Source organism: Leopardus geoffroyi, chromosome B1 (assembly GCF_018350155.1).
Source record: "Leopardus geoffroyi isolate Oge1 chromosome B1, O.geoffroyi_Oge1_pat1.0, whole genome shotgun sequence".
Lineage (NCBI taxonomy): Eukaryota > Metazoa > Chordata > Mammalia > Carnivora > Felidae > Leopardus > Leopardus geoffroyi.
Genome location: NC_059327.1, coordinates 200,907,440 through 200,933,305, shown reverse-complemented (window position 1 = coordinate 200,933,305; position 25,866 = coordinate 200,907,440). Strand labels below are relative to the sequence as shown.

General features: G+C 59.1%; 1 protein-coding gene across 1 annotated transcript in view; it reads right to left on the bottom strand.

The window, feature by feature from the left end:
• The window catches only part of WFS1 (wolframin ER transmembrane glycoprotein), a 29,941-nt gene extending 8,757 nt beyond the window's left edge, over positions 1 to 21,184 (bottom strand). The window contains exons 1-6 of the mRNA XM_045474615.1: positions 20,998 to 21,184; positions 14,421 to 14,653; positions 5,487 to 5,569; positions 4,704 to 4,848; positions 2,218 to 2,388; positions 636 to 716 (exon numbers count right to left, since the gene is read on the bottom strand). Of these exons, the coding sequence (XP_045330571.1) occupies positions 636 to 716; positions 2,218 to 2,388; positions 4,704 to 4,848; positions 5,487 to 5,569; positions 14,421 to 14,652 (712 nt within the window). The 5' untranslated portion in view covers position 14,653; positions 20,998 to 21,184. The remainder of the gene's footprint in view (positions 1 to 635; positions 717 to 2,217; positions 2,389 to 4,703; positions 4,849 to 5,486; positions 5,570 to 14,420; positions 14,654 to 20,997) is intronic.
• Between the last annotated feature and the right edge of the window lie 4,682 nt (positions 21,185 to 25,866).

Below are 25,866 nucleotides of genomic sequence, written 5' to 3'. Positions count from 1 at the left end.
AGAGTGTGTGGCCGAGCTGGGGGAGGACCCAGGCCTCCTGTCAGTGGTGAGCAGCCCCTGGGTCCCTCCCGTCCGTCTCCCCTGGAACTCGGGCCCCGGGGAGCTCTCACCACCACCACCCGGCCGGGCAGCTGCACACAGAGCATCTGGGGACCTCTCCTAACTGGATGCCCCAAATTCCCTATTCCCGACCTTCCCGCAGCCCGTGCTGGGGGGGCCCCCACACTCCCTGCTGGGAGCACCCCCCCCAACAACTGCCCCGCCAGGCCATTGTGTGCGGTTCCCTCCCCTTTACCCTTCAGGGGCTAACTGCCTCCTCATCCTTGCAGACTTACTCAGGCACCCCAGATGCACTCACCTTCCCCCCATCCCTCTGCCCTGCAGGGACCGTCACACTGCCCTCTCTGTGCCCTGTCCCTCTTCCCTCCAGGTCATGCGCTCCTGCTGGGCAGAGTCCAGATCCCACTGCCCAGAACACCGACAGCCCCAGATGGGCTGGGATGAGAAGTCCATCCCGCCTCCAAGGCCTTGGGGCATGTGCTGTGGTGCCCAAGGAGTGGAGGTGGTGCCCGGCCTGGGGGGCCTAACGGCTGGGCCAAAGCTGTCACAGGTGCGGGACTGGAGGCCATACTCACATTCGCTGCTAACCAAGCGCTCCAGCACCCGCCTCTGCTTCTGTAGGGACTTGGGGACTGGGCCTGGCCGTGCCCCTCCATCTGTAAGTGACAGAGCAGACAGAGAAATCAGAGAACAGGACTAACCATTCCCACATGCCCTGCGGCCCTCTGGAAACCGGCCCCTGAGCTCTGGGGGCTGCAGGGCCTGGGGCCTCTTTGCAGCCCTTGGTGGGCACAGTGAGGGCCACCTCTGAGCCTCTGCCCACGAGGCTGACTTGGCACCCAGGGGGCACAGCCACCTCCTCTGCGGATGCAGCCAGGGCAGAGGACACACCGCAGTTTCTGGTTGGCATAAGCTTTGCTGGCACCATCCCTTGGCATAATTTTCCCGATTCTCCGAACAGACGGAGCGCCTAGGGCCACGGGTCAGGCCTCTCCCGGTCTCCCCAGCCCTGGTGCTGGAAGGGGCCCCACAAGAGTCTGCTCAATGGCTGAGCGCTGAGCCGGGACTGAAGAATTCTGCCCCTTTGTCAACATCCACCACCTGCCGCGCCCCCAATCGGGCAAGCATTCCAGTCTGCCTGCCAGGCACCAAGGCGTGCCTTCACAGGGTCAGGTCAGGCGGTGACATGAGGTGAGAAGCACTGTGACCGAGAGTGACCGGGGGCCACAGGGGCCCGGACACGCTGGGACTGCCTCGGGGCGGGGGACAGCGGGTGGGGGCTGACCTATGGCACTGCAGGGCCCCTGGGGTTCCAGGGGGCGGCCCCGAGCTCGTCACAGCAAGCATGCCTCTCCGGGTGCTGCCGCCCAAGCCCCAGGCCTCACGGACGCTTCGGCTCGGCCCCAGCACCGAGAGAGCTGAGAGCCAAGAGAGGGGGCTGGTCGCCAGAGGTCTAGTCAGACAGGGGTCCTGCCCAGAGACCCCAGGAGAATGGGCAAAGGTGTCCACTGGGCAGCCTTCTCTGCTGCTGGCAGGTGGCCCCAGGCCCTGTCGTGTGTACCCAAGGGCAGGAATCAACTTTCTGAGCAGCGGGAGGCAGGTGCTCCTCGAGCTGATGAAGAGGAAAAAGCCAGGTCGGGCCCTGGGAAACGAAGGGGCCGTACCCAGCCAGGGATGCCCGTTCTCCTGCCCGATCTGTCCTTCTGGCTGGCTGCCGGGTCAGGAAACTGGGGGAGGGGCTTTGGAGGCCGGAGATGAGGCCTGCCTCAGGGAGGCCATCAGAGCCACAGCCGGCCCCACACTCCTGGAACCGCGAGTCCCTGCCGGCATCTGCTACTCTCCCCCAGCTTCTGTCCCCTCAGGAGGAGCAGGACACCCTAAGAATGACATGATCTACAGCTCTGCCTGTGGGTGCCCAGCCCATCGACTGTTCCAGAGCTCAGGACACGGCTTAGGAAGGGGACCCCAAGAACAGGACGGCACCCCAGGAGGGACCCTCCCTGAGCCTTACTTAGAGGAGACCCATGAGGTCTCCGAGACAAGGTCCCTGGGAGCCCCCAGTTAAGCTCCCAGAGTCCCCATAGGGAAGCCCCCAGAATTCCAGAGAAGCCCATGAGGGGCCCGCGGGAAGGGCTGGTCCCCACGAGGCTCGCGTACCGTGCTCGTTGACCTGCCCGACGTTCTCCAGCAGCTCTGACACAGCCACCTGCTTCTTCTTCTTGGGGTTGAGCTTCCAGTACATGACCAGGGCCGCCTTGCGCACGGCCCGCTCCAGGTCAGTCTCGGAGGAGAGCTGCCTCACCTCCTGCTCGTTCTCGAAAGTGATGCCTAGGAGACAAGATGCATTAAAGGCCTCATCCCGCCCGCCTGGGTGTCCTTAGCGATGCTCTGGGCCCAGACCAGCTCTGCTGCGGGGGCTTGGGAGGGGACTCAGGCGACAGGTTTTGCAGGCACCTGTGGTCACCAGGGCAGAAACAGACATTTGGCCAAAAAGGCCATCTGGCCAAGTCCCGGACTTTCCAGCTCAGAGCACGGCCTGGCCCTGCAGGAGGCGACCCCGGGGGGCAGGCGGCCAGGGAGTCAGAGACAAACAGAGTGGCAGGTAACCATGGGCATCAGAGACATGTAACCAGGGTCACCGGCCTGGGTGCAAGAGCGGGACTCCCCTGTGTCCGCGGCACTTCCCGGGCACTGCCCCTCCTAAGACGGCCGGGAAAGCTGTGTCCCCGCACGGCTGCCTTTCTGAGGGAGACAGAGACTCGGAATTTTTTCTCCCTTTACACATCTTCCAAATTTTCTACCTGAGCACACGTTTCTCTCAAGATCAGGAAGCACCCAACGTGAGAAAGTGGGGGTGCGGAGCACGTGAGGCCGCTCCCGGCCCCGTCTAGCACCCGCCCTGGGTCCCGGGGTCCCAACTCGAGCCCCTCCTCCAGGCCACGTGGGCCGTGGGCCACACTGACTCGGGCCAGCACCCGGCCCTCCCTCCTGCTCCAGAACGGGAAGGTGGGCTGGCGAGAAATCCCGGCTAACAGAACGCCACCATTCCAGGTTTTCAGAGGCACCAGCCCCATTTCCAAAGAAAGCAGATTCTATATAAAAAACGTAATTCTAAAAACGGTACAATACAAAACCAGAAGAAAATACACCAGACGACAGAGCGTTTTCTTTCTGGGTTTCCAAGTTATGAGTAATTTGTATTTTTCTGTTTTCTATGTATTCCACGTTTTATATGATAAGCATCAAACACTTCTACAATCTGGAGAAACTTTGTTTAAAAAAAACCCGTTATGGGGTGCCTGGGTGGCGCAGTCGGTTAAGCGGCTGACTTCAGCCAGGTCACGATCTCGCGGTCCGTGAGTTTGGCCCCGACTTCAGCCAGGTCACGATCTCGCGGTCCGTGAGTTCGAGCCCCGCGTCGGGCTCTGGGCTGACGGCTCAGAGCCTGGAGCCTGTTTCTGATTCTGTGTCTCCCTCTCTCTCTGCCCCTCCCCCGTTCATACTCTGTCTCTCTCTGTCCCAAAAATAAATAAACGTTGAAAAAAAAAAAATTTGAAAAAAAATAAAAAAAACCCGTTATGACATACCCGTTCCTTTGTCTCTGAGATGGGAAGCCCCCAGAAGCACACTGCTGCACGGCACCGGGGACAAGCCATGTCCCTTGGGCAGGATAATGGAATATGCGACCACACGTGGCCGGGCTCTGCCTCGCTGTCCCCCCCACCGCCCTCCACATCCGTTCCCTTCCAGGCATGAATGCATCTGAGCAGATCTTCACTGGCCCACGGTCTCCCAGCCGTTCAGCCCAGACCGGATGCAAAGTCAGTCCAGGGAGTTCCATCCTGACCTCCGGCCACTGTCACATCGTCCTCCTGCATCACAGGGAAGCTGACTCTCCAATGGCTCTATGATCCACTCCTCAATCTGGATTCGAACTCAGAAGGGATCTACTCACAAACACCTACACACACTAAAGATAGGATGAGTGGCTTTGTTGGCTAAACATCCCGTGTTATGCTCTGGAAACAACGTCCAAATGACAAAAGCACTAGCGAAACAGAATTTACACTTATTTCTCGAGAGCGTCACCAGCTTCAGGGGCGTCTGGGTGGCTCAGTCGGTTGGGTGTCCGACTTCGGCTCAGGTCATGACCTCACAGTACGTGGGTTCAAGCCTCCCCGTCAGGCTCTGTGCTGACAGCTCGGAGCCTGGAGCCTGGAGCCAGCTTCGGATTCTGTGTCTCCTCTCTCTCTGCCCCTCCCACTCTTACTGTCTCCCTCTCTCACTCAAAAACACACATTAAAGAAAAAACCCATAGGGGCGCCCAGGTGGCTCAGTCGGCTGAGCTTCCGACTTCAGCTCAGGTCATGATCTCGCGGTCCGTGAGTTCGAGCCCCCGTCAGGCTCTGTGCGGACAGCTCGGAGCCTGGAGCCTGCTTCCGATTCTGTGTCTCCTTCTCTCTCTGTTCCTCCCCCACTCGTGCTCTGACTCTCTCTGTCTCAAAAATAAATGAACGTTAAAAAAAAACCCCAATAAAACAAAAAGAGTGCCACCAGCTTCGTATTCTCCCCCTGCTGTTACGTGCTGATACAGCAAGAAGCAGTGTGTCCCCGGCAGCCACCGCAGCCTCCCGCGGGCCCACCTTTCCTGTCCGCCAGGCACCGGCGGAGAAGCTTCACCGCCTCACGCCGGCCCTGCTTCGCGGCGAGGATGAGCCAGCTCACGGCAGTGCAGTTGTTCAGCTCCTCGTCCGCGTCGCTGGCGAGCTGCAGGTAGTGTTTTCCCACCTGCGGGCGAGAACCCGGTCAGGCCACGCTCCACAGCAGTCCCCACACGCATGCGCCCGGGCTCCGGCTCTGTGTGCTGGCCCCGACCGGCTCCCCATGGCCGCGCAAGCTCCGGATTCCAGACCCTGTTCTGCCCCAGTGTCCCAGGCAGCCCGCCTCCCCGACCCCATCACCCAGGCCAGCCCGCCTCCCCGACCCCATCACCCAGGCCAGCCCGTCCCCCCCGACCCGTCACCCAGGCCAGCCCACCTCCCCACCCCACCTTCTGGGAGCTTCAGACCTGCACCAGGTTGGGCCTGTGAGACCCTCTCAGCAGCCCCCGGGGAGGGTATGGTGCCCCCTCTACAGAGGACATGAGAGGAGGGTGGGGGTGCTGAGGGCAGGCAGGAGGTGGGGAAGGTGTCCCAGAGGAGGAGGGGCCCAAGATGAGGCGTGAGCCGGACACGGGAGAGAACACAGGGTCCCCAGAGGAGTGGCGGGAGGCAGAACGACGCGGAGACCATGGAAGAGAGGGGGCCTCGCACACAGCGTGCAGTCAGCCGGCTCCCCTGCTCCCTGTTCACAGGGCACCCGCCCCTCCCAGGGCTGCCACGTGGTGGGGCTGAGGCCTGAGCCTCCCACCCACACGCCGTCCTCACCTCCGTCTGTGCCTTGGGGTCCCCCGCCTTGGCCTTGTCCAGGACTTCCTCAAAGGGCATTTCCACATCCCCCTTCACGGGCCCTTTAGCACAGAAGAGAAGCAGACAGAACGTCACGAGGCCGGTCCTTGTCGCTCGTTGGGAGTGGAGGGGACTGCGAGAATGTGCTCAGACCCGGGGTAGCTCTGTGGAAATCCAGGTCAGACGTGGAGAGAACACTCCAGAAAGCTGCCATCCAGGATGCAGACAGCCCCAGAGCACGGACAGCAAACCTGCCACGGACGGGGGTCTTCAGCAGCGGCTCAGAGCGGCGGGAAGGACATGGGGGCCCCGACCCCAGTCCCACCGCCACGCCTGAGGGCAGGCCTGCTTGAACTGGGGCTCCAGAAAGATCCCGGGGCTCCAGCGGGAAAGCCCCTGACCCAGATAAACACCTGTGCCCCAATAAACACCCCAAATCCATGTTTCCCAAGACTGTCGTCTACATACACCCGACTTTTGGGGGTCACAATCTGTGCACGCACATTTTGACATTTACGCGTTTACAACAGTGAATCGTAACCGATCTCCCGTGTCACCCTGTGGTGAAAGCCAGCATTGCCGCAGTTCAGAGATCCGGTCGGAGGAACACGCCCAGGGTGCCGGGCCCCTCCACTCCACTGGGCCCTTACGTGATTCCCAATACTCCCTAATTTCATGAAACGGTGCCACAAACCACTCCGTGTATGTGTTTCCTTTGGGGGTTACTCTCCTGGCACAGGCCTTTCAGTTGAATCCTAGGCCCAAGGCCCAAACGGCTACGGCTCACGCTGCAGCCTAGTCTCCAAAAAGTTACCCCAAGTTACACAGAGTCGTGGAACCATACCAATGTCACCGCAACCTTACCAGCAGTAGGCAGCATGACAATAAGAAGTTTAAAAACAAATCCTTTTTTTACCAGTGCCTCTCTTTGATTTCCGCAACCGATATTTGGGGGCCCACGTCCGGCTCCTCTCCCGCCTCCGTTCACCCCGCATCCCACCTTGGCGGGTATAAGACACCTTGCAGTAGCTCGTGGGATGCGGCCGCAGCACTGCTGACTTCAGAGCAGGTGCCTATTAGACACGACAGCCTCCTCACTCTCTAGACGTTTCTAGAAACGGGAGGCAGAATGAAGGGAAAGAAAAACGGTCCCCAGTAACAACACCCGATGACCAGCCTTCCTGATTGGTTCATCCAGGCCTTTCCCAGCTCTGCCTGTGTCAGCCAAGGCCACAGGCTGCTGCACTCCGGGCACCCGAGTCCACGGGCCACAGGACTCCGGGGGGATGCGACAGGGGTCTGAGCCAACACGGCCTGCAGGTTCAAAGGCAGAGAGGCACAGGGGACTGAGGACACAGCTCCAAGAGGGGAGGCTTCTTCTCAAGACCTCACGCTAAGGGACACACACCATGGCCCTCCTGGTGGGCGGTTGGAAAATACCCTCCCTGAGGAGTGTGGACTGGACTTTCTCCCTGAGGTCCCCGGGGACCCTGCCAGCAATGGCCTCAGCACGCCCACCCTGCCTGCCCTCGCGGCCAGGACCCTGGCGCCTCCTGAGCCAGCCAGCAAGGTCACTTCTCCCTTCTGGCTGCTGTCCCAGCCCCTCCAGCCCCTGGATGCGCTCTCTGGCCTAGAACAGGAGAACACAAAGCCTGCAGGCTCCCAGGGCAGGAGTGTGGCGTGGAGAGAAATCTAACCTGCGTGTGACTGTGCCTTCAACGTCAAAGTGCTGTGAGACCTAGCCAGTTATTTTCAACCTTATCGCTAATATCCATCCAACAGGACGGTTATAAAGAACGAGATACTTCGTATGAAGTGGCTGGGCCAGAGCCAGCATTCCCAAAACGTAGGTTTCTTTTCCATCCATGCTCCCCACCTCTCAGCTGACCCCAGGGCCTTTGCTCCTCAGTGACACTGCACTTCCCACCATAGCGTCCATGGGGCGCCTCCCACAAGTTCGAAACTTTTCTTAACCAAATTCACAAGCCCACGTTCTTTTTGTGCCTTAATCAGGATATAGAAGACTCGAGCATGTATCTGTTGGCTACAAAGATTCTGTCCGTGATTAATTTTTTACAGAAGTTACTCACAGCCTGACATTTCGAGAAGTCTCGTTGAAATACATGCCACACCTTTATTATTCCAGCTCCCATTTGGCACTGACATAAATACTTCTCTACTGCTCAAGTGTTGGGCCCACGCTGCAGACCCATCAGAGGGCTCTGGCTTTTTCCGTGTAAGTAGGAGCCTTCCCACAGGTCACAGGCTTACTGCTCAGCCCCGTAAAGGACGCCCCCAGAAGCTGGCTGAGTCAGCATGGACCACAGACCACGAAACACACTATTCTGTGCATGTCCGACCCGCATTCCTGTCTTTCTCTGATAGTAGCACTTTGATGTCCCTCTTGGGTACCCACCCTTCCCCATCTCGGTCCTCGAGGTCCGGTGCCATTGTCCCTCAATACAGGGTGGGTACAGCACGCCCTCCTGGCCCATCAGAAGCCTCTGTCTCCCTGACCACAGCGCCTGGTTCAGAGATGGACACAGACCCAAGCCAGGCCAGCGGGGTCTGTGCTGAACTATCGGGGAGCAGGCTTCCTTCCGCTAGGACTCGGCTGATGGATGCCCCCCGGGAGCCCCGGAAGGCCGCCCGGTGAGGACAGCCCACCAGAGGGAGGGAGGGTGGAGCTGGGGCTCCTGATCACGTCCTCTGAGCCCCTGCATCCAGCCACGTGTAGAGCCAGCACAGCCTACACTCTGCAGATCCACGGGACTGAGAAATTCCTCTCAACTCCTGATTTCTCGCTTACGTCCATTTACGCTGTGTTTCTGCGTCACTTATGACCGAAGGGGTCCTGACTCGAACTCACTATTGAAGAGCTTCCTATCACGAAGCAGCAAGAGCTGCGTGGCCTTGGGCAGGCCCGCACACCTCTGCCGGAGCCCACGGAGACCCACGTGTACGCCGACCCCCGTCTTTTCGTTGTTTGTGCCCACAGACCCCGTGCCCTGCTGACCTGGTACGTGACCCTTCATCTTCCCCGGAGCTGGTGAGGTGAGCAGATCCCCCAGGATGCCGTCCCCTCTTCCCAGCAGGGCCCACTGCTACTTTCCCTCCGCAACCCGGGATGCCATGTCCACGCGGTGTCTCCAAGCTCCCACCAGCCTTCGTGGGGACAATCTGTCCAGTGGGTCTGACCCATCCCCAGATTCCGGCCAGCGTGGGATAGCACGGCTGGATAAACGGCGCAGGATGGAGGGACGAGGGGGTGGGGGCTGCCGAGGGAAGGATCGCGAGAAGGGTCTGCGGCCTTCCTGTCCCCGCACATGCCAGCGCAGGGACACAGCCCGTGCTCGGCACGGTGACTGCACTGAGCTCACCCCGCACCCCCACGGCTGGAGCAGGTGCTCTGCAGAAAGGAAAGAGGGTGGTGAGCAAGTCTGGCGTCCACTCTGGACAGCGTCAGGACCCCGGCTGCGAGCATGGAGGCCTGTGCACAAAGTGCTCCCACGGCCGGCAGCCTCGTTCACGAAGGCTGCTAGCAAGGTCTGCGGCGGAAGTAGTTTTGAATTGCGGAATGCACACCCAGAGCTCTTAGGAGAGGAGCCACCTGATGCCTGCAGGAACGATAACGACCAAAGCTCTTGTCTTGGGCGGCTGCTGCCATCCCACCTCCCCAGTCCCACCCCGACGAGTCTAGGCCTCCTGGACGCCCTGGTCCTCTCAGGACGCCTTTCAGGGGGGCCCTGCAGTCAAGGACACCGTGTGTCCTCGTCGTGTGTCTGCATCGTTGCTGTGGCCGCCCCGCCCCAACAGGTGCCCATACTCAGGATGGCTGGGTCCCCTTGAAGCAAGAGGGAGACTTGTCCAAGGCCACGCAGCTCCCACACCTGGGGTGGCTGGGTTGCCCTAAGCCAAGGGGGTGTCCCATACCCAGGGAGTGGGGGTTCTCTTGCACTAAGAGGGTGTCTCATCAGCCTTTGTGATGCTGACTCTGATTCTTGTAAACAAACGGTGAAAAATCCTCGTCACCCCGTCTCTGCCTGGGGCTGGCTGAGCTGAGGCAGGGGTCCAGGCAGGAAGGTCAAGGCTGTGGAGGTGTTGCCTGATGGTGGTGGGGGGGGGGGCGCGCAGCGGGAGGTTGCTTCCTGGAGGAGGTGACACCTGAGGATTGGGACATAAGTAGGTGGTTAAAGGTGACCGATTAAGGGCACACTGCCAAGTTTCCAAAGGTCTCAGGAAACCACCGCACCCAAGACAGACTCACTGCCCCTGCCATCCTGTGACAGGACATCCTACAGCGAGGGGGTCACAGCACAGGTGGGGCATCCAGAGAGACCGGGGCGTGAATCGGGATCAGAACGAGACGATGTGTGCAGAAAACTTCCTCAGTTATCAGTGGCTGGCTCCTCGAGCAGAGCCTCAGAACCCACGTGGTCCACTGCTGTGACTTGTCCCTGGGATGGCAGGGCCTCGACACTCTGCATCTGCTCATGGTCCCACATCGGTATCGGTCCAGACCAGACCATCAGCTCTGGACCCCACCACCCAGCCAGAGACCTGGGGGCCAGCCTGGCTTCGTGCAGGTCTTAAACCCTCCAATGCCCTCTAAAACACCCTTCTCCTTATCACGACCCCCAAGGGCCCACCTGGCTGACCCCCTGCCCCTGCACTCTGATCCCTGCCCCGGGCCTAGCATCCAGCACGCCCCGTACCGTGCTGACCCTTCTTCATTTACCCACCCAGGACCCCCGCTGGAGGGCAGAGCCCCTCCTGTCTTGCCCACACTGGGCAGGTCCTCCGTCAACACTGGGGTGCCCAAGGGCTCCAGCACCCCCGTCCGTGGCCCCGCAGCTGGGAGGCTGTACAGGGCTGGCGGTCCCATTGTACCCGCCGCAAACCGAGGTCAGCAGAAAGGGTGTCTCGTGCTCCCCGGGCCCCCATGACATCAGCTCTCCCTAGCATGGTGCCTGCCCGCCAGGACCGTTACTGTTTGCTTCTGACTCCCCGTGGCCCAAGGGCTCCTGGGGGGCGGACCCCTCTGTCCTCACCAGAGACCACCCAGGCCTCAGCCCAGAGGTCTCTGCTTTGCTCCTGCCCTGGGCACCCTGAAGAGAGGGCCTGAAGGCACGGGGCACGCGGCAGGGCCCCGCCTGCCACCCCCGGGTAGGCAGAGTCACAGAGTATGTTTGAACCTCCCCCTCACCAGCTGGGGGCCTCGGGGTATGTACTGCCGCTCTTCCCGTAGGTTTTCTCACGAAAACGTTGGAGAAGCGAGTGAGCTAAGGCACAGAACCTCACGCGTACCCAGCACGGGACGTGTCACTTTCACTCTTACTCTCGGTGTTACCTAACTAATGCGTGTCACATGTTTGCAGGCACACAGGTCAGGGAATCCACCGAAACGTGCCCACAAAGCCCTTCCGGGGGCAGGCGCCGTCTGGGCTGCGCAGGGCTAGCAGGGCAGGGCCCGCTGCATCCGCCTCAGTGACCAGTGTCAGCCGCAGAGCAGCACGTGGGGGCTGGGACCCCAAGGCCGCGAGACTGCCCAGGGCCCGCTTCCCTCCCCCCTCTTGGGGGTGGACAGCAACCAGAGGCCACAGCCATCTCCTGGCTCCTACCTGAAATTTGCAGTCTCGACCCCGCCCTCCTGGGGCTGTTTTGCACACTCAGATTAAAACCAAGTGTGTTTCTTTTTTTTTTTTTTTTTTTTTCAACGTTTATTTATTTTTGGGACAGAGAGAGACAGAGTATGAACGGGGGAGGGGCAGAGAGAGAGGGAGACACAGATTCGGAAACAGGCTCCAGGCTCTGAGCCATCAGCCCAGAGCCCGACACGGGGCTCGAACTCACGGACCGCGAGATCGTGACCTGGCTGAAGTCGGATGCTTAACCGACTGCGCCACCCAGGCGCCCCTGAAACCAAGTGTGTTTCTAGCCCTGGTTTCTGTGCCCTGCAGCCGTGAGGCATCTGTGGCTGAGATCCCAGGGTCAAGCCCCCTTGCCTGCCCAGAGGCCTCGGAGACAAAGCGGAGAACCGGGTGATCTTTCAAGGAGATGCAAAGATCAGAAGTGCCCAAGGACCGGGTGAGTTTCTGGAATAAAGCAGGCACTGGCCCAGCATGAACTGTACGGGGAGCCTCAAGCCTGCTTCAACCAGAGCTTGAACTCTGCTGGGCGGGGCTGGTGTTAACCCAGGAGACTCGGGTCACCTGTGCACCCATCACACGGCAGTGGGTCACCTGGGCAAGTCTGTGCCTCAGTTTCCTCCCCTCTAGGTGGGGTGATAACAGAACTTCCCTCACAGGCTGCTGTGAGGGATCAGACGTGGCCCACAGAAAGCCCTGCGGACAGGGCTGGCCACGTGGCACACACAGATAGACACAGCAGGTGCTCACGGCGGGTTTGGGGGTTCCGCACGGGCGGCATGGCTGAGCTGGGGGTGGTCTACTTAAGCGGCGACCTGTCCAGAGGAAGAGAAAAATGACAAAGCCTGGGTGAGATGAGAAAGGGGAGGTGAGGTGTGGCCAGGGGGCCGTGACAGCTGGACTTCCTTAGCTCGTACAGACCACCTGGGGGATGAAGCCTCACCTCAGCAGCCTGGGAATAAGGAGCGAGGTCATAGCATCCCACCCACCGGCGATGACAGAGGAGGTAAAGAGAGCCCCCACCCCCTACCACACACACACACACACACACACACGCGCGCGCGCGCGCGCACACCCAGTTAGCGGCACAACCAGCTTCCCTTGGGGGAGAGAAAAAGTCTGGTGCACACACACGGCCCGAGCCAACGTGAAGACCAGTCCAAAGAGGGGTTCAATGGGGGATCATAAAATAGCAGATGCCCCCCAGGAGGAGGTCTGCAGAGGATCTGGGTGAGGGAGCCGGGGCGCCGGGCTGTCTGGTGACTGTGCTGCCGCTCAAGGTACAGACCGGCACGGGGTGCCCGGGGGGACCACGGGCCCGGACTCGGCCCTGCACCGACCCGCCAGCACGCTTCTGCACACGCCGGGGCCTGACGACGGTCTGCCCGGTGTACAAGGTCCCAGCAGGACTCCACGTGCTGGTGAGGTCGCGCCCACTCCTCAGACGCAGGAACAGGCTCGCCGTGGCCTCCCGACTCCGTCAAGGGCATGTGGCTGGGGGGGGGGGGGGGGGCGTGCTCCACCGTGAGAGTCAGGCCCCGGCCCTGCCCGGGGCGCCTCAGGGCCCCGACAACAAGTGACGGTTCGTGTGCAGACACGTGCCCCGGGGAGTCCCGGCCTGGAAATGTGCACAGAGAACCGGCAGCGGAGCCAAACTGCAGAAAGCGTTTTATAAAATGCAGGCCTGTCTCGATACACTAAATCCCGAAATCCATTTAACTGCCCACGAGCGGCGTTTGCTTTTACATCAAAGGAAGAGAAAGGACACGATCTGACTGTAGCACGCGCAGCGAGAAAAGTGGTGTTTTGGAAATTTCTGTTGCCACCGGGTGTGTGTGTGTGTGTGTGCGTGTGTGTGCGTGTGCGCGCACGCGCACACGCGTGTGCAGGCACGCAAGTCAGGTAAGGGTGGCTCGTGTACTGCCTGCTGTGGGTCAAGGTCAGAAAGTATAGGAGGCAGCCACGCCCTAAGAGCCGGGTAGGACTCCAGCAGGTGGAGACAGTGAAGGCACATTTTGGGCGGAGCTTCCCACATGCACAGGGAGATGGGGAGGCCTGGAGGCCGCCCTGGGGGACAGAGAACAGTCTGGGTGTGCAGGGAGGAGGGGCCGGTACCCCAGGAAGACAAGGAACGGGACCTGGCGCTCTGAGCAGGACAGCATGACCATGACCCCACCTGTGCTCGAGTGCACGGTCTAGGTGGAGGGGTTGGTTCCTTTGGGAGTGAGACACGCGCTGCAAAGCATGGGGTAAAGTGCCAGAAAGAACGGAGCTGACAGCAGCTACACTCGCCACAAACATCGGAGCCAGAGGCTTGGGATTCCTGCCTCTGAGTGTCCACGAAGCTCACGGTGACGCACGGCCGTCCCTACCCACAGCAGCCTCCAGAGCGTGAAGAAACGTCTCAGACGAGGCTTGTGCTCCGGCCCAGTGACCAGTCCTGCCCCCAGCTCCCTCCCAGTGTATCTCCATCATAGGCCGGATGAGCGTTATCCCCGCATCCCTCCCTTCCCAACCTCACCACCGTCACCGGAGGTCCAGGCTCTCTCGGCCGCCATGCCCTCTCCTCCCACCTACCTCTTGTTCGGGCACCGTCTCTTCCCACCGCCGCGGCCCTGGGCCCAGGGCCACCTCGGTGCTCCCCAGGCCACATGCTTCCCTCTGCTCTCCACCAGACTGTGGGCTCATGGGAGTCGGGGGCAGACCTGACCCACGTGTGCCACCCATGCCCACTCAGGGCCGTACTCGGGGAGCGGGAGCTGGATGGAGGACGGCCCAAGGGCTAGTGCCCCTCCCCCAAGGTCAGTGAGACAGCCAGCACCACGGCCAACCATCCGGTCCCACCGAGGCCCGCACACCGGCTCACCTCTGCCCCTGGGAGGTGCCTCCGGGAAGGCCTCAGGGAATGAAAACCTCAGGGGGGCCCAAGAGTGGGGAGGGGGGCGGCCCTTAGCTGTCCAGCCTGGGGATGGGGGACCATGGTCCACAGGGCACTGGGGACTGGGCCGGGGGGCAGGGGGGACCACATGGGCTTCCCTGAGCGCCGTGCAGGACGAGAGCAGGACCTCTCACCCACAGGACCTGCTGAGGGACCAGTGCCAGCCCCGAGGGTGAGCCATCAGGTGGGAAGCGTGACGTCTGCGCACCAAGAGCAAAGCCCGCCGCGCGGGTGGGAGCCCGAGGGCCCTGCTCCACAGGGAGAACCGCGCAGGGCGCCTGAGCCACGTGTGCAGAGGGCTGCTGCCTTCCAGGCCCCGCCCCTTACCTGTTCTGTCCGCTCGTTCTTGGCTCTGAGGGCTCGGGGTCCGGGCCACGGCTGGGGCAGGTGTGTCTCCTACATCCGGTCCGCGTCCCACTTGGGGTCCAGGGGCTCGGGGCACCCCGCTCTCGTCCTGCTCCACCGAGGCAGTGGCATTGAGCCGCGAACGGGCCTGGGGCTGCAGCGGTGGTGGAGGCTGTGGGCCAGAGGGGCTCGCAGAGGGGGTGCCGGGGTCCATCCTGCGGAGGAGAAAAGCCCAGGGTAAGACACGCCAGGCGGGCCAGGCCCAGCCTGCTCGGGCCTCGAGTGTTGGGCAGAGAAGGGACAGAAAAGGGAAGTGGGGTAGGGGCCGCCTCACGTTCTGTAGGGGAGGGAAACGCCCCTGGAGCTGGGACTTAGACCCGCTCAACTGCAGAGCCATCCGTGCTGGCCCGAACCACAGGACAACCGCGGAGCCCGAGTGCCACCAGACACGAACACACCCTAAAAAGCAGAGGGGAGCACCTAGGGACAGGGGGCGAACTGGCCCAGACGGGAGAGCACAGACCTACAGCCACCTCGTGGCAGGGGGCGGGGCTCCATCAGTCCAGGAAAGGGACCTCACGTGCTGTTGAGCAGCAAGGCAGAAACCGGCACCGCCACAACCGAGGGCAACCGGAAGTCACGGGGCAGGGAGCCGGAAGCTCTGGGAGGTGCCCCAGGGTCCTCGACCCAGTGCCCTGGAGAGACTTGAGGGGGACACAGGCCCCTGACGGGGTCTATGTGTGCGCTGAGCGGGGGGATCCGGCGAGGCTTCTCCTCAGACTCCAAAAAGATGTCGTGACCCTCCCCGGGGCTCAAGGCCACATCCACCCCCTTCTGCTAATGGAACTCTGGCCCCGCCCCCCTGCTCTGCGGTCCTGAGAGGGCCACGCCCCTCCCCGCACCTCAGTTTCCTCCACTATGAATGGGACAATCGCCCAAAGTCAGGGGGTGCCGTGAGGACGAGATGAGGCTAGAGACTACAGGCTGCACAAGGGGGCCAGGTGTCCCCAAACACCCAGCTCCAAGCACCTGCAGGGTAGATGCTCACCAGATGTTTCTGGAGACCGTTGTCCCAGGAAGGGTGGAGGTGGCCTGTTCCCGGGGTCTACACTGCCGTGCTTGCCCTGTCCCCAGCCACAAATGGGTCCGGGAGATGGGATCTGTGTCCGCCAAACAACCCCACCGATTTCAATCTGGACATTCCTGCCTCAGAGGGATAGAGTCCTTATTTAAAAACATCCCCCGGGGGCAAAACAAAAGCCTGGCCAAGCCACGTGACTCTGCCTGGACATCGATGCGCTTGGTGTAGCTTCCAAACTCCCGGGCTTCAGGGAAACCAAACAAAGAGGCAAGTTCCGGGAAACTCGCTGTTCAGCGCGCACAGACCCGAGGGAGCGCGTAGCCAGCGGCGGGCGGGGAGACCGGCGGGTGACTTGGGACACAGAACAGAGTCCTGCCGAGACAGCAAACAGGTCTGTTCTTTAGGCCACACCGGGCCACGTCCTACCGAGCCACCTCGCCTGGCCGGCTGCCCCCAGAATCAAGTGCCACCTTCTTGGAATGGCAGAGTGCAGCTCATCTTAAGACGGCCACCTTACGCCGGGGCACCCGGGTCGTTGACAGGAACGCACATGTGTCTGGAGCACACCGTTCTCAACGCTCCCCGTGCATTTTCTCGGGGTTCCTCGCACAGCCCTGTGAAGCGGGCACCGCTGCTACCCAGGTGTGACAGACGGAGAAGTGGCTCATCCTTCAACCCTCACCCCATTTCGCAGATGAGGAAATGCGGGTCCAGAAACGGGATACCTTGCTAGAGGCCACACAGCTCACCGTGTGGGAGTCAGAATTCAAACCCACAAAGCCCGTCTCTGAAAATGAGGCCTCTTTTCAAAATCCGACCCCTGCCAAGCCTTCTCTTCCCTCTCCCCTGCTCCCAAAGCCGTCCTCCGCCTCCCCCCGACCCCGTGCCTGCGCTCTGGCAGAGCCCCTTCCCCCAGCACTGGACATCCAAGCCAAGGCCCCAGCGTGCCTCCTTCCTGGGAGTTTCCCTGCTGCCTCTGCTGAGTCCTGTCTCGGGTAACACTCCCCTGCCTACCAGGACACCCCAGGTCTGGAGGGATCTGTCCCCAGCCAATAGGACACGACTTTACTACCAAGCAACATGAGGAGTGAATCCCAGTTCTCCCCTTTACCTGTAGCTACTTAACCTCCCTGTTCTCAGGTTTTCCTCATCTATAAAACAAGAATAACACTTTCCATGTAGAGGCGCTATGGGGACTAAGGGTGTGAAGGAGGAGAAAGTAATCTGCAAACTATAAAGCATTAAAAAACAACAAATAAACAAGCTAGTTCTCTCAGGTGCTGAAGAAAGGCATGTTCAGTTGAAAAACACATTATGAAAGGGGTTCCAGGGAAACACAGGTTCTGGCTGGCCTGCGGGCTAAGTATTATGCATCTCACATAGCAGTCAAAATGACTGTTTCAGGTAAAACGGTTAGTAAGAATGAATGAATAAAAGAAAATTAATTTTCAGGGTCTCTGAGAGTTGGTCAAGCCCTTTTGGGATCAGAAGTCTTGTTATTTTAAAGCACAGGAGACAATTCATTGCCATGGCTGGGTCACAGGAAGGATCACAGACCATCTCCTGGTGGAAGGACCCCCCACAAGTGTCTGGTCTTTCCTTTTTTAAAAAATTTTTTAATGTTTATTTATTTTTGAGAGTGAGAGAGAGAGAGACACACACAGAGTGTGAGCAGGGGAGGGGCAGAGAGACTCTGAGGGAAACACAGAATCCGAAGCAGGCTCCAGGCTCCAAGCTGTCGGCACAGAGCCCGACGCAGGGCCCGAACCCACGAACCATGAGATCATGACCCAAGCTGAAGTCAGATGATCAACCGACTGAGCCCCCCAGGTGCCCTGGTCCTTCCTTCTTTGACAAGTTTTCTTTCCCGTGATGCTAGGAGCCTGGAAGGCAGGAGCTGGACCTCATCCACCCAGACTAGCTGCTGCCTTGCCTGACACATGTTAGGGGCCTAGGGCGCAAGGGACACTGAGGCAGCCTGGCCTCAGGGAAGGTGCACTGGCCGGGCAAGAAGCTTTCAGGACCTTTTGCCCTGTGACTCTAAGCAATTCCCTCCCCCCAGACACCAGCGTCCTGACTGCAAAACGGGCACATCATCCTCCAGCTGGGCCCCGGCCCCAAGACTCCTCCAACCTGCCTGCTGGCGGGACCAGTCAAGCCCAACTGCCACCTGATGGCCAGAGCGGGAGCTTGGAACCTGTCATTGTGTCAGCTCCAAAAAAGCAGAGTGGCTGGCATTCTTTCCACGTGAGCACCGAGGCATATTTTTATCCCATCAAAACACGAATTCCAGCACTAAGGAGCTGGGCTGAGGAGCTCCCACCCCCAGAGGGGACTGCACGGACCATGCATCTATTGAGACACAGAGCAGGATGACCACGTGTGGTCTTCTGCCCCAAACACTCTAGTCCTTGTGCAGGCAGGCCCCCCCTCTGCTCTCCCGGGGGGCAGGCCCCACCTCTGGAACAAGCCCCCACGGGAAGCCTTCAAGTTGCTCAAGCCTCCACACTAGAGCCCCAGCCCAGGAGAGTAAGCAGGGATGCCCACAGGTTTCACACACGGGCAGACATCAGGCACCATCCAGAGAGACCAGTTTTGAAAATTACAACCCGTCAGCGCGGTGCTGTCCTATACAGACGTTACCCACGACCCTGTGTACAAATAAATGTTTAAAGGCAAGAAAAGTGTTGGTATAACACTGTTAAGCAGGATTTAAAACAGCATGAGAATCAGCCTGTCTCTTTAGAATGACACCAAAACCTACCTGCAGAAAGACGTGGAAGAAAATGGCCCCCGAACTGTCAACACTGACTCTGTCTGGGGGGAAGGATTATGACTGGTTTTATTTTAGACTTTTTTCTCAATGTATTTCTCTAATTTCCTATAATAATAAGGTTCTTGAAATTAAGACAAAATAGATTTTAAAACCCATCTGCGACTGAGCCCCAAGCAAAAGGACCCAGGGGTTCCCAAGGTCTGGGAGCCCAGCCCCTGGCACTGGGCTACTCCTCAAGACAAGGGCACAAAGCCCTTGGAGGCTCCCAGATACCTATTTTTGCCCCAGAGTATTAAGGGCCAAACCAAGGAACATTCCGGCTCCACTCAACGTGCCAAACGCACAGGAACAAAGTGGGAGTCAAGTTGGGAATGCCCTAGTCCTTGATCAAGGACAGTTATGAATGTCTCCCCGGTGGCCGAGCCCCCACTGCACACCAGGCCCCAGGGGGACAGCAGACACGGACAGTGGGCGGATCCCCTGCCAGGCACTGAGCTGGCCTCCCCGCCCCAGAGAGGACCCCTGTAGGGCTGGCCTTCCAGCAGCTCACGCCCAGTGGGAAGGAGGTCACCTCAACAGACAACCACAAAGACAGAGCAGCATTTGGGGCTATAAGCACCCAAGGTGGGGGTCTCACTCCGCTTTGGAAGTCAGGGGAGGGATCGACTCAGCCTTCAAAGCAGGCAGGTGTGAGCCAGGTGAGGGCGGAAGGAAGGCGCGTGGGCATTCCAACAGGGGACTGCCCAGGAGGAAAGGCGGTGGGGATGGGGTGGGGTGAGAGTGACCAGCAATGTCACCAGGAAGGTGCAGGCGGCTGGGAAGTGACTGCTTGGGGATGGGGTGCAGGAATGAGAAGAAGCTGTGTGGGCGGCTAGGGCAGGTTCCCAGGGCCTGAATGAGTGCCAGGCTTTGGAGCCAGAGCTGGGTCCAGGGCCAGAAGGAGTACAAGACAGTGACGAGCAGGAAAGTGACAGTTACAGAACCACCAGGGCTGTGTGGGGACAGGATGGGGAGACCAGGGAAGGGGCTGGGCAACTCTCCAGGGCAAGGTAAGAAGGCCTGGTCCAGAGCAGGTTATCTGAGAGTGGTTCTGACCCAGGAGAGGCGGGAGTATCATCAACACAATGGGAGGGGTGGGGGCGCGGAGAGTGGCCTGGTCTGTGGCCGGGGGCCACAGCAGTGGTGCCACTTTCTGAGGTGGGGATGTGCGAGAGGGCAGGAGCCATATAAAGGAGCGTAAGACTCCTTCCCTATTGTGATTCTTCTTATCACCACCATCGTGCGCCAGGGTTTGGTCCCTGTCCCAGTGCTCAGGCACCTCTTGAGCTGGGGGCCCCTCTGTGACCAGCCCCCAAGGCCTGTCCAGCCCTGGCTTGGGAGGGGCTGGTGAGGTATTAAGTAGGGAGCCCTCCACACACTTCATCCTGGGAAGGAAGGTGCGATGTGGTCTCCCAGCAACCTTCCCTGTGCTCGAAGCTCCATGTGCTTGGGGGCTGGGGGTCACAGCAAAGGAGAGGTTACACAGGGGAAACTTCCTCTAAATCCCTGGTCAGACACTTTGGGGCTCCCGTGGGAATCACAGCCTCTTGGAGACATGGGGGCCGGGCCTGGATGGTGGTAAGCGTGGCCTCCGGGCTCCCTCACTAGGGCTGCAGTGAGAACGGGCGTCCAGCACAGAGGGTACCCAGGGCACTCTGCAAGCAGGGCTAGATCCCAGCGGAAGGGAAAGCCCTTTATAAACAGGCCAAATGCCAGGGGTCACTGTCCAAGGTGAGGAGAGGCAGAACTGGGATTGCTTTCAGTGCAGCCTGGGGCGGAAGTCTTCCCCTGCGCTCTTCGTGGTCCTGCCCTGAGCAGGTCACCAACCCCCAGTGAGCCCCAGCTCCGCCATGTGTCCAATGGGGCCATCATTCCTAGTCCCGTAAGACTAAGGGGGAGGGTAGTGTAAATATTGTACAAATGTTAGCTCCTTGGAATTTCTTAACATCAACTACAAAAAAATGGGGTGGGAGGGCATGGCTCCATCACATCCAAAAGGGCAGGGCGAGATTCCGCAGAAAGCTGCCATCTGTCAAAACAGAAAGTAATGTTGCCGAGGTGGGGCCCCCCGCCGGGTTGGCACCAGCCAGGACCCAGGGCTGCCACTCCCCTCCCCCGATTACTGAGGAGGAGCCCCAGGGGAAGAGGAAGCGCGACACAGATTCCAAGTGGGCTGTGGGGGCTTCGGCCTGACCCAGGGGCTGCCCCCTCCGGCGGGCCCGCTCCCCAGTGCGGGCTGGACCCCCCGCGCCCCCGTAGCCCCACCCGCGTCCGGGCGGGCAGCGAGGGCCGCCCTGGGACCGGCCGAGCCCGGCCGCCGGCCGCGGGGGAAGGGCCATGACGGGGCACGTCGGGACCGGCGCTGGGGGGCGCGGGCAGGGGTGCCTTCGGCCACCCGCGGGGCCCCGCGATTCCCGGGGCGCCGGGCTGCGGCCGAGGGGGCGCGCACCCCTCGAGGAAGACCCAACCCAAGCCCGGGGAGTGGTCGCCGTGGAGCGGTCGCCGTGAAGCGGGCGGGACCCCGGCCCTCTACCTTCTGGGGAACTTGTGGGGGGCGCTGGGAGCAGTCGCCCAGACGGAGAAACTGAGGCCCCAGGCGGGCGGCGTCTCCTGGCTCTCTTTCCAGGCCTCCGCGGGGCCGTCCCCCGCCCCGAAGTACTCACCCGGCCGCGAGTGGGCTGCACGCGGCGCCGCGACGCCCTCGGGCCTCCGGGCCCACCGAAAAGTTGCTCGCGAGGAGGCGGACGCCCAGGGGCCGGAGCGAAGCAGCCGGGCCGGAGGGAGCGACTCCGACCGCGGCGAGAGCCGGCGAGCACGGCCCTCCGCGGGAGGGGCGGGGCCGAGGGCGGGGCCGCGGGCGGGGCCGCGGGCCGCGCTCCACTCCCGGCGCGGCTCGGAAGACGCGGCTCCTGCTCGGTCCTCTATGCGGCCGGCGCGCCTGCCAATCACCGCGCGCCTCCGCCAGTCACGGCGCGCCTCGCCGGGGCTGCCGCCGACCGCCCCCTGGCGCCGCAGGGTCGGAGGGAGCCGGGGGGCGGGTCCGACCCGCCCACTGCGAAAGTTTCCGAGCGGAGTCGGCTTCGGCCCTGTCCCACCCCGTCGTGGCCCCGCCCCCTCCCCGCCACGGCCTCGGCCGGGCCCCGCCCGCAAGGTGTTTGGTCGCAGAGCCCCTTGCCTTTAGTTGTTAACAGGTGGTTGGACCCTTGGACTAGACTCGGGACACCCTTCACCCACTACTCTGGCCCCAGATGCATTATCACTGTTACTGCAATACTAATTAACAGTGGAGTGTCTGCTATGAGCCAGAGGCCTTAATTCCAGCCCTGCCAGAGAGAGAGATAGAGGGCTCCCCAGGTCTAGCAGTAGGGATAGAAAATCTGGTACAAGTAACCAAGTACAGCTTTAAATGCACGAAATTAAACGCAACATAGCACGCTTTTCACAAAGTAGTTGTAGGATTCGTTTAAGAAAATGTATCAGCCCTGGGTGGGGTGATGGGTGAGGCTCAGGCAGTTTGGAAACCCTCTTCTTTCTGTCCTGTCCTATGTCTGAGAGGTGTCGTTTGGAGATGAGGGTAAAGGTCTATCCTTAAGTCAGGCCCTCGGGAACACACAGCCCTGGGGACTTGCGTCAAAAGCTGTGTGGTTCACATCAGTCACCTCATCTAATTCTCCAGCTGCCCCCCTGTGTGTGACCCCATCTCATCTAAGGCTCTCAGGGGAGGGGAGGAAATGGGCACAGAGCAGCACCCAGGTTCAGTTTGGGGGAGGGGGGCTTGCCTACCTTGAGGTTTTTCACTACACCTCTAATGAGGGTGGGATTGAGGAAGGTGGCATGGGGCTTGTTTTTATCCATGAGAAAACTGAGGTTTGGACATAGGTAGTTACTTGCCCAACGCCACGCGGAAATATTTCGCCTCTTATTACAGAAAATTTGGAGAATTCCAAAACATTAGGAAGAAGAAAAAAACCATTCAAAGACGATTACTGTTCACGTTTTGGGGTCTATGCGTATTGAAAAAGGGGCTTCCCAAAGGCCCGGTGATCACACTCGCATGTGTCTGCGCATGTCTGTTTCATAAGGACAAAGTCCTAGAAACAGAAGCACTGATCCTGATAGGCTTTTTCAGGTCTATGAGATACATTGTTACCAAAACAAATGCCTCCAGTTCACCTCTGAGGGGTGCACACTGGCATGGAGAATTTTTTACCCCTTTCCTACTACAGTAAGTGATAAATGGTCTCATCGCCTCTGTAGTCTACATTTCCACAGTCACTAGTGAGGCTAGACTTTCTTTGTTTCTTCATTTTGAAAAGCATCTCCTCTCTTTTTCATCTATTGGGCTCCTTCGGCTCTTTGAAAACCCAGGAGATGAGTTTTTTTTTTTTTTTTTTTTATTTCCAGCCCACCATCTTCACTGCCTGTCCTCTCCTTCAGCTCGCAGGATTGGGGGGCTGCCTGAAAGGCTCGTGCAGCCCACCTTTGGGAGCCAGCAGCCCTGCTCACACCTGGGAGGCTGAGAGCAGACAGCCTTCCTTCAGTGACATGGGAGGGCCTTGCCAGCTCCTTCTTTGTTGTCTACAGGGACGTAAATGGCTTGTCGTCCACCCCTGTTGGTTGAAGAAAACCGAGAGGCTGTGGGGCAGTTCCGGGAGGCACAGCACACACACCGCTCGGAGCGCCAAAAGGAGCTGGGGCGGGGGAGACACGAGTGAAAGAAACGCCAGAGGAACATGTCTCCGTCTGAAACTCTGCAGGGAAGGCTCTAAGTCCAAAGGGAGGATGTCTTGCAGAATTCCAGAAAGAACCAGTTGCATCGAAGGCAGGAGAATCTGGCTAGTGCCCATTCCCAGGGGAGTTTGGAACAATGTCCGGGGACCCTGATGATCTGATCACGGTCCATGATGGAGTCCCCACTGCTGTGTTGGGAATTCCTCTGTTGGGGGATAAGAAATAAAGTATCCCACGGGGCAGGACCGCGAGAGGTGGAGAGGCTCCCCTTTCCCCTTGGAAGTCCCTCCCCCCACTCCCCCCAGGTGGATCAGCCACACAGGAGCCTCTCAGGATAGAGCAGAAGCCGGGAACAGGAAATGGTGGTTTGGCAGTGACCCTTGCAAGATACGCGATTGAATCTAAACATGCCTGGGATTTTGTAGGATAATTGCTAAGTAAGGATCCTTGAAGCATATGCCACATGGTGTAAGGGACACTGGTATTCATCGGGGAGTAAAAATAGACTCAATCTCCACGGCCCCCGGACCTGAAGGAGGAAGGGGTGCAGTGCAGAGGTCGGACATCCTGAGATCACATCTGATTGTGGGGGAGAGGGAGGGCCGTTCTGGTGCCCGCACTGGGGGCGGAGGGAGTGGGAAAGGAACAATCTCGTGGGGGGCGTGCTGTCTCCGTTTACTTTTCACACGTTCCCGGGGGAGTGTCGGTTTAATTATGACTCTCAGGAGCTGAAAGAGAAAAGAAGCAGAGGAGACCTTCTGCATCAATAGGGGGAGGGTGCGCGTGGAGAGAATGAGCAGGGAAGCAAAATTAAGGAAGGAGGGAAGGAGAAAATAGCCACAGCAACAAAGTTTAGTCCAAGTAAACATAAAACGAGAAGAAATGGAGAAAACCATGCACGTCGACTTTCATAAAAAATGTGAATGGGCTGAATTTCCCATCAAAGCCTGTAAGACTGGGGTAAAAATACAAATCCGGTGATGAAGTGCGATTTGCAAGGAATGCCCCCCCCCAAAGGATGAGAAATAGAGGTCCAAAGTGCACAGCAACTGAAAGTGAAATTTAAAAAATGAATAAGCACAGCAAACGAGTATCGTATAAGGAAGAATTCAAGGCAGAAAGCGTTCACAAGAACAAAGAGGGATTATTATGTAATGATGCAAGGTGCAGTCCCCAAAGATTCAAGTCATAAATCTGAATGTACCAGAAAGACGGCAGCTGTGATGTGTGATATTTTATGTGATGTGCTACTTTACTTTTTTAAAAACAACAACAACAAACTTTTTTTTAACGTTTTACTTATTTTCGAGAGAGAGAGACACAGGGCGAGTGGGGGGGGGGGCAGAGAGAGAGGGAGACACAGAATCTGAAGCAGGCTCCAGGCTCTGAGCTGTCAGCACAGAGCCAGACACGGGGCCCGAATCCACAAACCGTGAGATCATGACCTCAGCTGAAGTCAGACGCTTAACCGACCGAGCCACGCAGGCGCCCCTGTGATGTGCTACTTTAATATGTGGCATGGGCAAGGCCGTGGGCAACAGCTTTGATCAAACACTGGTCCAGATGTTGCTCTGAAGATATCTTTTTAGAGGAGAGTGTCATGTGAATCAGTGAACTTTGAGGAAAGCAGATTTCTGTCTGCAGTGTGGGTGGGCCACATCTAATCAGTTGAAGTCCTTAAGAGAGAAAGACTGAGGTCCCCTGATGAAGAAGGAGTTCTGCCAGCAGATGGCCTTCAGGTATGAGCTGCAGCATCTGCTGTTCCCTGGGTCTCCAGCCTGCCATCTTGCCCTGCAGACTGGATTTGACGGCCCCCACGATCCACATGAACCGATTGCCTGAAAGAAATCTTTCTCCCTCTCTCTTTGGAATGTGTGTGTATGTGTGTGTGTTGGATGAATGAATGAATGAGTCACCTTGTGCTAAGACCTCGTAAGGAGCTCTTTCTTGCCTTCAGGACAGTGGCCAAAGTCTTCAGTGCGACATCTAAATATGCCTCCCACACTTCAGTCCCATTGTCCCACCAGCTGCCTTTGGATTTTTTTCTCCACCTGGTCTCCGAATCTGCATTGCTCCTTTTGCCACACTTCCTTCTCTACTGCTGCTTCAGCCCCTTCAATGTACTCAACAGATGTTTATTGACTTCCTGCCAGTTCCAAGCATTGGCTGCAGGCCAAACCTACAAAGTAAAGTGAAGAAGGAGGTTGGTGGGTTGTCTTCTGAAGGATAGCTAGGTTGCGGGCTTTCTCAGACCCTCAGCGCACCAGGCCAAAAATGAGCCCCCGGGATACAGGTCCTCCTTCCTGGGACCCGTGAATGTTACTTTATTGGGGAAAGGTGGTTGCAGACGTGATTGGATTACATATGCTGTGCTCACAGGAGGTGAGGCAGTCCTCCTGGATTACCAGGCGGGCCCTAGATGCAATCACAGGTATCCTTCAGGAGAGAGGCATGGGCAGGCGGGGCTGGGGGGCCACCATACTCACAGAGAAGGCGACGTGGAGATGACCAGGAGACATACGAAGATGTTGGCCTTGAAGGTTGGAGGGATGCGGCCACAAGTCAAGGAGAGCCTGTAGCCACCAGATGCTAAGAGAGGTAAGAAGCGGATTCTTCTGGATTTTGGCCGCGTGATACCGATTTCAGACTCCAGAATTGTGACAAAATACACTTCTGCTGTTTAAGCCCCTGGGTTTGCGGCAATTTGTTACAGCAGCCACAGGGAACGGATGTAATCAGTGATGTGTCCGAACTAGGGTCCCACTATCACCAGCTGTCCACCCGGGGGGGTCAGATGAGCT